General features: G+C 54.5%; 1 protein-coding gene across 4 annotated transcripts in view; it reads right to left on the reverse strand.

Moving 5' to 3' along the window:
• Positions 1-341: 341 nt before the first annotated feature.
• MDGA1 (MAM domain containing glycosylphosphatidylinositol anchor 1) overlaps positions 342-13,776 on the reverse strand; it is a 59,465-nt gene continuing 46,030 nt past the window's right edge. The window contains exons 10-17 of one of the 4 annotated variants that reach the window (XR_009009588.1): positions 13,378-13,529; positions 12,363-12,540; positions 12,096-12,119; positions 10,944-11,096; positions 10,436-10,587; positions 5,684-5,814; positions 5,357-5,465; positions 342-4,624 (exon numbers count right to left, since the gene is read on the reverse strand). Coding sequence is in view for 3 of the 4 variants with exons in the window: in XM_007197930.2 (XP_007197992.2) it covers positions 4,533-4,624; positions 5,357-5,465; positions 5,684-5,814; positions 10,453-10,587; positions 10,944-11,096; positions 12,096-12,119; positions 12,363-12,540; positions 13,378-13,529 (974 nt within the window). In the remaining variant the exon portion in view is untranslated. The remainder of the gene's footprint in view (positions 4,625-5,356; positions 5,466-5,683; positions 5,815-10,435; positions 10,588-10,943; positions 11,097-12,095; positions 12,120-12,362; positions 12,541-13,377; positions 13,530-13,776) is intronic. The other 3 variants (XM_007197930.2, XM_057555531.1, XM_057555532.1) reach the window with 3 other exon arrangements.

The raw sequence follows: 13,776 nt of genomic DNA on the forward strand, positions 1-13,776 counted from the left end.
TGCAGAGGGGCCAGCAGTGTTGGGCTGAGATGGTGTTTACGTGAGCAGCTGTGGGGGGATGCCAGGAGGGAGGGCATTCCTAGGGGGGCCCCTGGGAAATGAATGCAGGTGACATGAGGGGAGGGGGTGGTGGTGGGCAAGGGCCATCTCTCTGGACCTCAGCTTTCTCACCTGTACAGTGGGGACACTGGATTAAATGGTCTCTAAGGTCCCTTCCAGCCCTAAGGGTCAAGGGATCCCCAGGAAAGAGTGGTCCTTCTGCCCCAATACACACCCTCACACACACACACACTCTTACTCACACATACACCCTCTCTCTCACACACACACACACACACACACACACACCCTCTCATCCACGCACGCACACAGCAGCACTGACTCAACAGAGAGGGGGGCGCTATCCTGCCTTTGGAATTGAGGAGGGCTCCCCTGAACCCAGAAACTCAACCAGTGGCCCTACAGGGACCCTCCAGAGCAGGTTCACCCACCCCATTCCTGAGGACAGACCCTGAAAATACCCCCGTCCCCCTTGAGCTGTCCAGAGAGAGGAAAACACGAGGATTAGCCCTGCTCCCCCAGGTTCCCCTGGTCCTTAGGGGGAAGTCAACAGGATAAGGACACCAGGACACATTGACCTTCATTCCCAGCCCAGGTTCATGTGAAGGCAGGGGGGAGGGGAAACAGAGTCCCTTTCATCTGGGAGCCTGGGGGAGGGGCAGCAGCCATAGCCAGTGGGGGCAAAGGGCGTCAGCCTCCATGTGGCACCCAGGCTTGACCTGGGGCAGGAAGGGCTGTGGCCTGGGATGCAGGGCCAGAATTGGGGGCAGGGAGACAGTACCTCTCCCAGTGCAGGGCCCAGTAACATCTGTAACATCTGTACCAGCACCCGGAGACAGGGATGTTTGACCAAGCTCCTCCTTGCTGCCTGGCATGAGCAGTGGCCAGAGGTGTGACAACCCCAGGACTGTAGTACCTGGCTTCCAAGGCTGGCTCCACCTTAACTGGCTGTGTGACCTGGGGCAAGTCCCTCCCCCTCTCTGGGCTTAACTCTCATTCTTACCATGAGGAGTTTGGACCTCTACGGTCCATCCCAGCACTGACAGCCTGAGCCAGGGGCTTTCACTGAGCATAGGGAGAGGGCAAAGTGAATGAGAAAGAGGAGTCAGGGCTATCCCAGAGAGGGCAGAGGCGGAAGGAGCGTCCCTGGAGCAGGGGGCTTGGTCTGCAGGCTTAGCTCGGCACCCCAGGTGGCCGTCTATGGTTCCAGGGGCAGGACAGCCAAGCTGAGGCTCCCTGTCTCCTACCTATACAGCACCTGGCCCCAGGAGTCCCTTTGTCCCCCAGACACCAAGCTGGAGGGGACAGGGGTAAAGGACCCTAACACCCTGAGGGCTGACCCTGGACTCCCTGTTTTAAGGCCACAAAATGCCTCAGCCACCCTGACCCAGAGGGTGAGACTGCCACTGGGGAGATGCACTGGATCCAGCCAGGCGGGTCTCCCCCGGGCTGGGGGTCCTCATGGGCCACCTACCAACACATGGACGCTGATATCCACTGGCACACAAAGACACACGTGGCACAGGTGACACTGACACAGAGGTGCTGACTCACAGGCACGCAGAGACAAACACTGACTCACGAGTCACCCAGCGACACACAAAGACGCTCATTCCTTGCAGACACTCCCCCACACACAGGCTAGCACACCCCTAGGTGCTCACATCACACACTGTTAATGTCAGCACACACTGACACCCACATCCACTGCAGACCCGCTGGCACGTGCAGACACACGCAAGGACCAAGGATCTCAGTGGCTCCCTCGGGCACTTTGTTAGCCCAGGTCAAGCCACTCTGGAGTCAGGGCTGCCCCGGTCCCACCCCGACCTCCCTCTGGCAGTGCTCCCTGGTGCTCCCCCACCCCGCACACTCTGTCCACGTAACCATGTCCCCTCTCTCCGAACAGACCAGAACTCAGGGGCCACGTGTATGTGCTTCGGCTCAGCTGACATATGCCGAGTCCCTTTTCTGTACCCAGCTCTACAGATGTGGCGGTGAATGAGGGAGAGAGGGTCTCCATCACGGAGCAGCCAGAGCAGGGGACAGATGTACTCAAAGGTCATCTGGGGGCAGTAGGCATGGGGCACCACGGAGCCCCAAGGAGGAAGCGCTCTGGATCTCCAGCACCCACGCCAGCCAGGGCACGGGGGAAGCACCTGGCAGGTGATAGGCCAGTCGTTCCTACTCTAGGGTTCTCCTGAGGAGCTTTTAAACATTTCTGATGCCAGGCTGCACTCCAGTCCAATTAAACTGGAATCTCTGGAGAGGGCCCCAAGCATTGGTGCTTTCTAAAAGAATCTCTGGCGGTTCTATTCTGCTGCCAGGCTGGGAACCACTGATTTCTATAATCCATTCCGCTAGGCAAAGCCCGTTGAGAGACTTCCATAACAGACCCACTTGTGCTGGGCATGAGGGTGGGATGGGGTCAGGGGAGGGTTGGAAGGCTCAGAGGAGGAGCTCACAGTCTAGTTGGGACAACAGACCCTGCACAGATGGGACAGTTAAGGAACAATACCCGCAGAAAAATGGCAGCATGTTCTGGGAACCTGGAGCCACTCATTTTGGACAGAGGCCTTGGCTGGGCCAGGAAGGCAGCCACGCTGGTCGGGTATCAGGAGGCCCCACTCCAGCCCTGGCCTGGCCACCCACCAGCTGTTGGTGATGATGATAACACCAGCCTGGCAGAGCCGAGATGGGCAGCGTTTACTCTGGTTTCCTGCCTGCCTCCTGGCATTGCAGTGCTGCCTCTTCTCTGCAGCTGTCCCCACCAAATGCTCCAGGAGGAGCCCTGTGACATCTCCACCAAAGGTGCCTTCATTTCAATAGGGTCATCTGTAAGCTCTTTGTCACCCATAGAGGATAAAAGGTAGAAATTCAGGTGGTGGCAAGCAGCTTGAGACTACAGAGTAGGGCTGAAGCGGCATATTTGGCCAGCACTCCACGAACATTCATGTCACTCATGAAGATGGACATACTGACATACGCAGGCACTCACAAGAGACGGGGGTTAGACCCAGCCTCACATATGGATAACTGCACACGCAGATACATATTTGCACACACTCCTGCCAGAGATATACCCACAGTGGTACACAGACAACAGATGGGCCCACACATGCTCACACGTGCACACCCACACAGCCACATGCACACACGCGTGATGACTCACCCTGGAAGGGGTTGGGCCTCCTCTCTCCCATGGACCGCTAGGAGGGGGGCTCAGGGATGATGGTGAGGAGGAGGTCTAGGTCCCATCATGTCTGTCTCAGTCTCCCAACCCAGGACCAAGGGCACGGAGCCCTTTCCCAGTTTTGGGGCACAAGGCTCAGCTCCCAGGGAGCACGGTGACCAGCAACTGCCCCACACACCACCCCCAGCTCTACAAACCCCTCCTCCTTCACTGACCCTGGGCGGGGAAGGGAACAGCCCATTAGACAGTGCTTTGCGGTGGAGGAGGACAGGGCAGCCCCCTACACACACCCCATCCAGAGCACCCCTTCATGGCAAGTATATAAGAAATGGAGGTTCCACTCTACTCCTAAAATCAATGTCCAATATGGGGGCGTGAAATCATAAAAGCAGGACTTCTCCTCTGCCCCTCTCAGAGGCCAGCCTCACCCCAGAAGATGGCTTGGCCACCACCCCTCCCCCCTGGCTCAGCTGGGGGCTGAGGTTAGGCCAGCTGAGCAGGGCAGGGGCTGTGCTCTCAGGAATACAGCTGCTTGTGGGGTGGGGTGCAGTGGGATGGGGAGGGTGGGGAAGGGGTCAGTCTCCAGACTGTCCGGGCCCAAGGCCCTGCGCTAGGTCCCTTGGAAGTGGGCACAGTGAGGGGGGGGATATGACATCCCAGGAATGAATGGGTCCGGGGATATGGGTGGCCTGGGCTCTCCGGCTTCTGGCCTTCGCTCTGGGAACAGAGTTGTGTGCAGCTGCTGCCTCATGTCAGAGTCAGTCCCGCTTGGCCCCCTCTGACCCTGGCCTCCTCCATCCCAGGGGGCCCCAGAGTCCAGCCAAGGGCAGGGCTCCTGTGTCTGCTCCCCTTCTGGCTCCTTCTGGTAAAGCCACGGGGCTGAGCTCAGCCTGGAGTCAGGGACAGGGGAAGGTCAGAAACACACCACAGGTGCAGCCAGGACAAGGCCTACGTGGCGCTGAGGTCCCTGGGGTGGTGGATGCCATTCAGGCGAGTCCCCTGTCTCTGCAGCAAAGAAGGTGCTGGCAGGTCAGATAGAAACTTGTGCTTTAATATATCTGTGTGTGTGTGAGTGTGTGCGTGTGTCGAACAAACGTCTCCGGGGCCTCAGTGCTGGGCCGCTGTCCTTGTTCTCTGCTCATCCTCACAGCCAATGCAGGCCCCCTCACTGGCGGGCGGCTCTGCCCCTGGGCACCCCGGCTGGCATGGGGTCAGTCTTTGGTACGATGCGGACACTTTGGTGTGCCGGGGGCGGGGTGGGGGGGCCACGAAGCGCTCATCATCTCTGCAACGCCAAGAGGAAGATGGCCACGGGCCCCCAGAGCTGTGGGCGGGGCTGCCAGGGGGCTCCACTGCCCGGCATCACCACCACTGTGACGAGAAAGAGAAGGGAGACAGGCCAGGGCTCCGGTCAGCTCAGCAGGGCCAGGGAGGAGCAGCCAGCAGGCCACGGGAGGGCTGTTCCTCTGCCCCCTCTCTGTGCTCACAGACACACTCATAAGGCATGAGGTGGTGTGCTCTGCCTGCTGGGTCCAAATCCTGGCTCTGTGGCTCACTAAATAAGACACAGAGCAATTCACTCAACCTCAGTGGCCTCAGTTTCCTCATTTGTAAAATGAGTCTAACAGGAAGAGCCACCCAGAGGACTGCTGTGAGAAATAAATGCGATCACGCATATACAGGTGTTTGTACCTTGCCTGGTACATCGTAATCACTTGGTAAACTCCAGCTGTTATTATTGCAAACACCTGGCCACCAGTGGTGGAGGGGGAGGGGTACACATTCATACCTGGACACACACACACACACACACGGATGTACCCAGACACAGACGCTGCTACTGTAGCTGCTACTGTAAACTTAGTAAGCTCACAGGAGGGTCTGGTGGTCTCAATGTCCTCCATACGGCCCACAGCCCGAGCCAGGGTGGGGCCCAAGGTGGGTACCAAACACACCAGCAGCTGTTCCCACAGTCACCAGCACATGCATCCCATCACCCAGCCACTCTGAACCCCAACTCAGACAGCAACGCCTCCCGACACAGGTACCCACCCACACAGTCCCCCAGAGATTCAGCACCCCCGCCCTCTTTCCATCCTGCACCTTTATTGGGATCCATCTGCTTCCTGGGACACTCTCCCTTCTTCAGTGTGACGTCATCTATGGCGATATCCCCCAGGTAGCCCGAGCCTCGAACCCCCTCAAAAATAATCTGGGGTGGGGTCAGAGAGCAGGGAGCAGGGATGAGGGAGGTTCTGCACCACAGACTCCCAGCCCTTAGCCTCCGTCTCCCTGGAAGGCCCCCCATCCCTGCAAGCTTTCCTCCTCAGCTCCTGGGAGCAAGCTCTGGGCCCTCCTGAGGGCTCCCTGGCTGGAGCGATGGCCCAGGGCCTGGAGAGCTGTGAGGAGCCCTGGGCCCAGCAGACTCACCTGGAAGGGCCCGCTGGGGTTGATGGGCACATGCGCCTGCTGCCACACGTTGCCCTTATTGCCACTGAGGGACCAGGCGTGCGTGTCCAGTGCCCCTCTGTTCCGGGACCGCACCAGGAGGTTGAGGGAGCCTGTGGTGGGTGTGAGGAGAGGGGGCAGTGAGGGGGCACCCTCACCTTTCCCCATTCACCAGGCTCAACTCCCTACCACTGCCCGCTGCACAGTCCCCGCTGGACAGGACATTCTCCCCATCGCAGACTGGCTCGGTGTCCTGTTATCCCAGAGGGGACCTCAGCATGGGAAAGAAAGGGGACAGCAGCAGGGCTTCCATTTATCAGGATGATTGGCAAATTTTCTTTCATTTCTTCCTTTCCTTCCTAATCAGCTAATTCCCCCCACACACTCACTCACTCACACACACAAACACACCCACACACAGCACCCTTCCCCCCTCTAGACAGGGGAGTTGTCCCAGGACACTGGGGCCCATATCTGAACACAGAGCAGGATTCCCAAAGCACGTAATGCACACGCTTGGTGGTACAAGATACATGCAATGATTTCTGGAGGTACAGGAACGGACTTTAAAAATTTAACACCTGGAGGGTGGCGGGTGGGTGAAATGGGTGAAGGGACTAAAAAGGTACGAACTTCAAGTTATAAAATAAATAAGTTCTGGGGATGTAATGTACAGCATGGTGACTATAGTTAATAATACTGTATTGCATATTTGAAAGTTGCTAAGAGAGTAGACCTTAAAAGTTCTCATCATAAGAAAAAAAAAATTCTGGTGATGGTTGTTAACTAGACTTATTGTGGTGATTGTTTTGCAATATGCACAAATGTCAAATCATTATGTTGTACATATGAAACTAATATAATGTCCATTATACCTCAATGAAAAATTTCATACTTATATATATGTTTTAAGAGGTGAATAAAGCTAGCGTTTCAAACCCACAACTTCTCTAATATTGATGCTTAGGACAAAGCTAAGAAAAAAGGAGTGAGTTGATTTAAAGAAAGATATTAGTATAGGTGCTACATAGCTGTGGTAAAATGTGAAATTTTGGAGGTATTAGCCTAGGGGTGCTGAGCCCCTTTGCCCACAGACCCAGGGGCCTGGGATTGTGGAGATGCTGAGGGGCAATGGAAGAGAAGGAAGGGATCAGGCCTTGATGAAGAGCACCCAGGCAATGTCATGCCCCCTCGCCAGTTCTTCTAGCCTATCTCAAGCCCCCTATGACATAAAGACTTGGCTCAGAGAGAAGGGGAATCAATCTTAGACGGCACCTGGTAGCTGGCATTTCCATGGCACTGCCCCAGACAAAGCCACACCATCTGTGACACCAGATAGACGGACCCCCAGTGTGGGAGGGCCACCAAATGTTACCTGCCTGAGATTAAAGGAGTTGGCTTGGACCTAGGAGAGCCAGTGAGACACAAGGACTGGGGACAGCTGGTGCCCAGAGCTGCCAGGTGGGGTGGGAGGGGAGGGGAGAGGAGGGACCAGGACAGCAAGAAACACCCACCTCTCCCCAGCAGCAGACCCAGGCCTGGGGGAGGGGCAAACAAAGGTTCAAGGCATGTGGAGAACCCTCACCAGCAGACAGGGCCCTGAGAGGGCTGAAGCCAGCACCCAGTGGGCCGGGAGATGCCACACTGGCTTAGGCAGGGCCCAAGCCCCAGTGCCTTTTGGGCTTCTCACCAGCCCCAAAGGGACCTCCCTCTCTTCCCCTTCCTGAAGATCTTCCCCGGTTCCAATCCCCCAACCTCCAGGGTCCAACCTCAATCTCCAAACCGTTTCTTCCTCCTCCACCACCCTGCCCCAAGGACCCAAATGGGGGAACCCCACCTTTTCACTACTCAAACCAAAATTGAATTTCTGCCCCCTTCCCTGATCATCCCACCAGCTCCAGGATCTCCCCTCTTCCTGACAGCGTTTCACAGGGTCAGCCAGGGCCTTAAGGGTGCCTGCTCACTACATTCTTCCCTATCTTCCTGTCACCTCCAAAGCCACACTGAGTTATACGTTGCAGCCTGGACACAGTCCAGCTTTCCAGACTCTGGGCTTTTGACTGGGTTGTTCCCACTGCTTGAGATGCCCTCCCCTATTATGTTCCCCTGGCCAAATCCTTTTTGTGCTTCAAGCCCTCTCTGAAATGTCACTCCTCCAAGAAGTTTTCCCAGGCTTGAGCTGGGAGCCCTCTGTGTTTCCTGTGAACTCTAAGACCTTAAACTGCAGCTCCCCATGCCCAGACCACTCCCTGCTCTACAGTGTGGCAGTTACTGGGATTCATATCTTCTCTCCCTATTTGGCTCCTGAGGGAAAGTCCCCATCAAATTCCTATCTGTTCTCAATGTTTGAATGCTCAATGAAGAACTTTCCATCACTGTCATCAGGACTGACTGAAAAGAGGCTTCTCAGGGTAAGAAGTCACCTCAGGGTTCATCAAGCCCAGCCCTCCCTACCTCCCCATCATTCATTCATTCCTTCATTCATCTAATTGAGCAGGCACTATTCTAGACACCAGAGACACATCCATGAATAAGATAAAGAACTCTGCTTCCTGAAGCTTATGCTCTTTTGGCAGTAAGCACTATAAAGAAAATGATGCAGGAAAGGGATACAGAGGTATTTTACATGGGGCTGTCAGGGACCCCTCCAAGGAGGCCTGAATGAGGGGAGGGAAAGAACATTCTAGGTGGGGGGAAATATCACAAGCAAAGACTTCTAAGGCCTCAAGTACTTAAAGAAAAGCAAGGAGACCGGTGTGCTTGAACTGAGTAGAGTCAGGGGAGAGCAGCAGAAAATGAGGTCAGAGAAGCAGGATGGGGCGGATCCGGTATGGGAGGCCTAGAGAAGATGGTGATGGACGGGGGCCGAGCAGGGGAGTAACATGACCTGGGACAGGGGTCACCTCCACAGCACCCCTGCTGGACAGTCCTCCTGTCCAGGCACAGGGTATCCCATTCTTTTGCTGGGAAGATCTGATACTTATAGGCTCTTCCTCAGGTGGAATTCAAACCTGCCTCCCAGAAGCTTTCAGTGACTGGTGTTTGTCCCACCTGCTGGGGGACACCAAGCAAGCTCTGGAGTACAGACGGCTCCCCCAGGGCTTTCTCTGCTCCCAGGCACCTGGGCATCCCAGCTCTTAAGGCTTGATCTCCCAGGGCCCTACTGTGTCCAACATGCTCTTCTTGCCAGCTGGGTCCCCCGTGCCCCTCCTGAGCTGAGGATAAAATGACCAACTGTCCTGGTTTGCCTGGGATGTGGGACTTCTAGTGTTAAAAGTGGGAAAGGCTGGGGCAAACCAGGATTGGTTTGAAGTGGTTACTCTAGCTGGGCAGGGAGGTCCTGGTCACCCTCACCCCCACCTACCCCACAGGAAGCTTCTCACGAAGTCCAGACCCAGTCATGGGTGAACTGGATTGTGTGGATGGCCTGGGGGACCCCCGTGGATGCAGAAGGTTCCATCCCACCTCATTCTAGTTCATCAGTTCGGCCCGACCCATCACTCTAGCTGTGGACACTTCACAATGAGCCTTTAGGTCCACACTTGCTTAAAGTCACTTCCTCTACCATGCAGCCGAGGAAAACAATGAAGCTTTCTATGGTCTGTTAAGGCCTGATCACCAAGATGCACAGTTTAGAGGGAAAAGCAAGGCACAGAACAGTGTGTGTAAAATGGAGGGAAACAGAATGTATGTGTACTGGCTTCTACATGCTTAAAGCATTTCTGGAAGTTTGCCCCCAAAATCTAATACATTGATTGCCTCTGGGAAGGGACTGTAGGTGGCAGGAGGACTGAGATGGGAGAGGGACTCTCCTTATGCACCCTTTTGTACCTTCTGACCTGTGCAAAATACATTACCTTTCCTGTAAATATGCAAACAAACAAATAAATAAAATTAAAATTGTCATTTCCTCAGCAGAGTCTTCCATAACCAGCCCCCAGAGTCAGTCAACTATTCCTTTTATCAGCTGTCTTGGCCTCTGTCCTTCTGCTGCAGACACACATCACAGTGGTCACCAAATCCTATCTGGTGCAATTAATTATTTAATGTCTGTCTCTCCCACTTGACTGTAGGTGCCAAGAGGATGAGGGATTTGTCCATCCTGTTCACTGCAGCACTAGATGCCTGGCACAGAGCAGGAGCTCTGGAAATGATGGCTGAACTGATGAGTTCATTGACTAATGTGGCACTCCTACCAGTGCCATCTCTTCCCAAAGGGCACTCCTTAGGTTCATGGTCATGCTTAGGAAGTAGTACTTCCCCTCACTGCTCACAGAGCAGCTCCCTTCCAACCCTGTGTTTAGGGCTTGGGAGAGTCAGACAGACTTGGGTTGCTGTGTGATCTTGGGCAAATGCTTAACCTCTCTGGTCTATATGGTAACACCTCCCTCACCTGGTGGTTGTGAGGGTTAATAAGACCACAGATGCATCCCTAACCCAGGATGTCACCTGGCACCTGGCAGGCACTCAATACATGCAACCTCTTAGCTGATTTCTCCATCCCCTCCAAGACTCATCCTGGTGGATCCATTTTCTTTGCAGACTCAGGAAGCCTTGATCATCTCAAAACCTCAGACAAGCTGGCTCTGGACTTCCCCCTTGCCCAGATTCTGCTCATATTCCCTACAAGGATCTGTGATTCAGCCAACTTGGGAAGCCCAGGCCTTACCCGGGCCAGTCCCCAGCTTCCTGTGGACACCTCTCCCTGCCCCAGCACACACTCGTGCAGCTTACCTGGTCCCTCGACTCACCGATATGCTTCCCGTACATGTGGTAGAAGAAGGAGACGCAGTAGAACTTGGCGCTGGCGTTGTACAGGGGACTCACCAACCTCGCACGGTCCCCCAACTCCCGGGGCCTTGATGTCTCAATGAACATGTAGTAGCCTGCAGGGAAGAGGTAGATGTGCCAACAGCCTCCCCCTCACCCCTCCCAGGCCTCTTTCCATCTGATTCCTTTTTGGCCTCAGTATCAGCTGCCTGAATCCCAGGTGCCTCACACCACCCCACCCAGTCCTCCCTGCCTCACGGCACAACACAGGAGTCTGGGCCAGCAATTGTGAGTTCTTAGCTCTGCTGCAGTTTCTCTTCTTCCCAATCCTCTAGCAGCTCAGAGCTGTTTCTCTCCTCTCAGGCCGGGGCTCCCTGAGGCCGGGGCTGTGTCTCCCCTCAGACCGGGCTCCCCAGGGCTAGACCCCTCCCTGAAGCTGTTCTCCATTCCTAGCAGCAGGCCATGTCCTCACCCTCAGGGGTGCCACTTATGTCCGTGGGGGGACCAGTGTTGGGGGAGCGCTTGGGGTTCTGGGTGAGGGCATTCTGCCGGGTCCAGTCAAAGTTGTCTGTCAGGTCCTGGGTGTAGCCGCAGATCTTCTCATCCTCAAAGTGGCAGGTGTTGTCTGTATTCAGGGCAGAGTTGGGAGGGGATGAGACAAAGAGAGTCAGTCAGCCTCCTGAAGTCCCCTGGTCCAGCTTTGCCTTCCTGGTCACCCCTGAGACAGCTCCCAAGCATCCAAGCAGCGGGCCCAGGATCCCAGGGCTTCAGAAACCAGGCAATGGAACCCCTGACAATCTATTCCCGGAACAGGACTTCCTAATCTTTTTTGTGCCACAAACCTTTCTGGCATCTAGTGAAGTTAAGAATCTCACCTCAGAATAATTATTTAGGTGCATAAAATGAAAAACACAGGGTTACAAAGGAAATCAATTATATTGAAATACAGTTGTCAAAATATTTAAAAAATAAATTTGTGATATAATAATAAGTGGGCTTCTCTATTATCTAATTAAATCACAGGGTCCAGTGTTAGGTCTAACTACTGTAGTTTGAAATACTAATAAATGGAAATGATATTTAGAGATGGCTGCAAAAACTTTTAGGTGATGTGAAAACATTGGATTTCCACTGATGACAGAGTCACAGGTAGTGATTATACCACATTCCTACATTCATCATTGAAGATGTTAAATTTCTAGAAGTTAGGGAAAATAAAGAAGTAATTGTATGCCCTTCCAGGGTCCAGTTTCATGGACCCTCCTCATCCTTTGCAGGGGTGGTCCATGGATCTCAGATTAAGGACCTCTGCCCCAGGGAACAGAGAATGTGGATTAGCCTGGTCTTTCCATTTTTCTTTTGGGGACAGTGAATGGTGCTGAGTGAGGACAAAAGGCCCTGAGTTAGAGAGATGTCCTCCTGACTCCACCCTCACTTCAAGCCTTTAAGCCCCAGAATAAATCCTGGATGCAAATATCTCCAAGCCCAGCCTTGCTCCCTTCTGCTTTTTCTGCCAACTTCTGGCCTCCACACTATTTTCTCTCTGGGTTATCTCTTGGGTCCCTCCCACCAGGGGAGCCTTTGTGTCCCTAAAGGGAAGGGGAAGTGGGTAGGGGTGTCTCACCTGACAGATTGGGAGAGTTGATGGCTGAGAAAGCAAGCAGGAAAACCAAGTCAGAACCAAGGTGTGGGGCTGTGCAGAGGGTGCCTGGGCTTAGGAACAGGGTCCCCAGAGTAGGCCTGGGGGCCAGAGGCTCCTGGCCTGCAGTGACAGAGTAGGACACTGCACATTGGAGAACCCCAAGCTCAGGAACCACGTGGGGAATATGGAGGGGTCCCCTGGGCATGAGATGGGCCCACCTATCCCACCACCACAGCCACCACCACCTACGCTCTGTGTAGTGGATGATGCGGGAGGCCGTATCTCCAGCCCCGAAAGTGGTGTAGGGCGTGAGGCGGACCTCGTAGCTGTGGGGCACTCGGAGGTCAGTCAGGATGTACTCCAGCAGCTGCCCCTTCTCCACACGCCGCACCGGGATGGCCCTCACCATGGCGTTTTGCTGATTCAACTGTAGATACAGGGAGTTCCCAGATGCCCGACACCCTCCACCTAAGCACCAGCCAAGGCCCTGGTGTGACTTTGGGGGGCAGCGTAGGGGAGCAGAAAGAGCAAAGGACTAGGAAGCCAGGGCCTCAGTTTCCTCATCTGTAAGATAGAGCAATCACCCCTTCCATGCCCACCTCCCAGGGCTGTCTTAATAATAAGTGATAGTAACACGTATTGAAAAATTAATGTGTGCTAGGCACTGTTCTAAATGCTTTGCAATTATTAACTCATTTAATCCTCAAAATAATGATCTTATCAGTTGGAATAGTATAATTACCCCCGTTTTACAGATGAAGAAACTGAGGCCAAACAGATGTAGCTTGCCCAAGTTAATACAGAACTGAATTTTAGCTTAGGCAGTCTGCCTCAGAGTCACACTCTTACCCTCCACCCAACTACCCCTTAGTCTGGGCAGAACCACATGCAATTAGACTGGACTCGAGACTCGTATAGTGGCTCTGGGCTTGTGTCCTAGAGACTCTGTAGATGAGACTTAAGCTCATGCTTTAAGCTTCTGATATAAGAGTAGATTCTCTGTTTTCTGAGCAGGACTGGCTTTGCCCCCCTTCCCCCACATGAACCCAGCAGACCCCTGCCTGATTCTCAGGGCTGCGCCCAGAGCATGGGTTCAAAGGGGACAGGTCCCTAGAGCCTCCCAGCTCCTGTGTCCAGAACACTTTTTCCCTGGGTCTGAAGAGTTATCTATAAGATGGTCAATGTGTCTCCAACCCCTTCCCCCTGGCTTGATGAGCATTCCCAGGGCCAGCCTGCACCTGAGCCTCTGTCCCCCTTGGCCCACCTGGCGGACACTGAGTCTGTAGTTGAGTAGAGGGTCGACAGCGTCAGGCTCCCTCTGGGTCCACTGCAGCACGTAGGAGTAATTCTTGGACAGCTTGTGGCTGCGGGTGGGGTTGGGGGTGTCGAAGTAAAACTCCGGGCTGTAGGCTTTGGCTGAGAGGGCCGGGAGGGGGGCATGGGGCCGGGAGGGGCAGGGGATGAGGAGAGACACAGAGAGACGAGGTGCGGGAGAGGGTGACAGAAGAGGATGCGTGGTGCAGAGAGAGGGTGCGGGGGAGACAAAAAGAAGGAATATTGTGAGGAGAGGAGATGGTGGGAGGAGAGGAGATGGTGGGATAAGAGGAGATTGGGGAGAATGAGGGGTAGGCGGGAAGGTGGGAAATGGAGGAAAGGGAGATTG

Source organism: Balaenoptera acutorostrata, chromosome 10 (assembly GCF_949987535.1).
Source record: "Balaenoptera acutorostrata chromosome 10, mBalAcu1.1, whole genome shotgun sequence".
Classification (NCBI taxonomy): Eukaryota; Metazoa; Chordata; class Mammalia; order Artiodactyla; family Balaenopteridae; genus Balaenoptera; species Balaenoptera acutorostrata.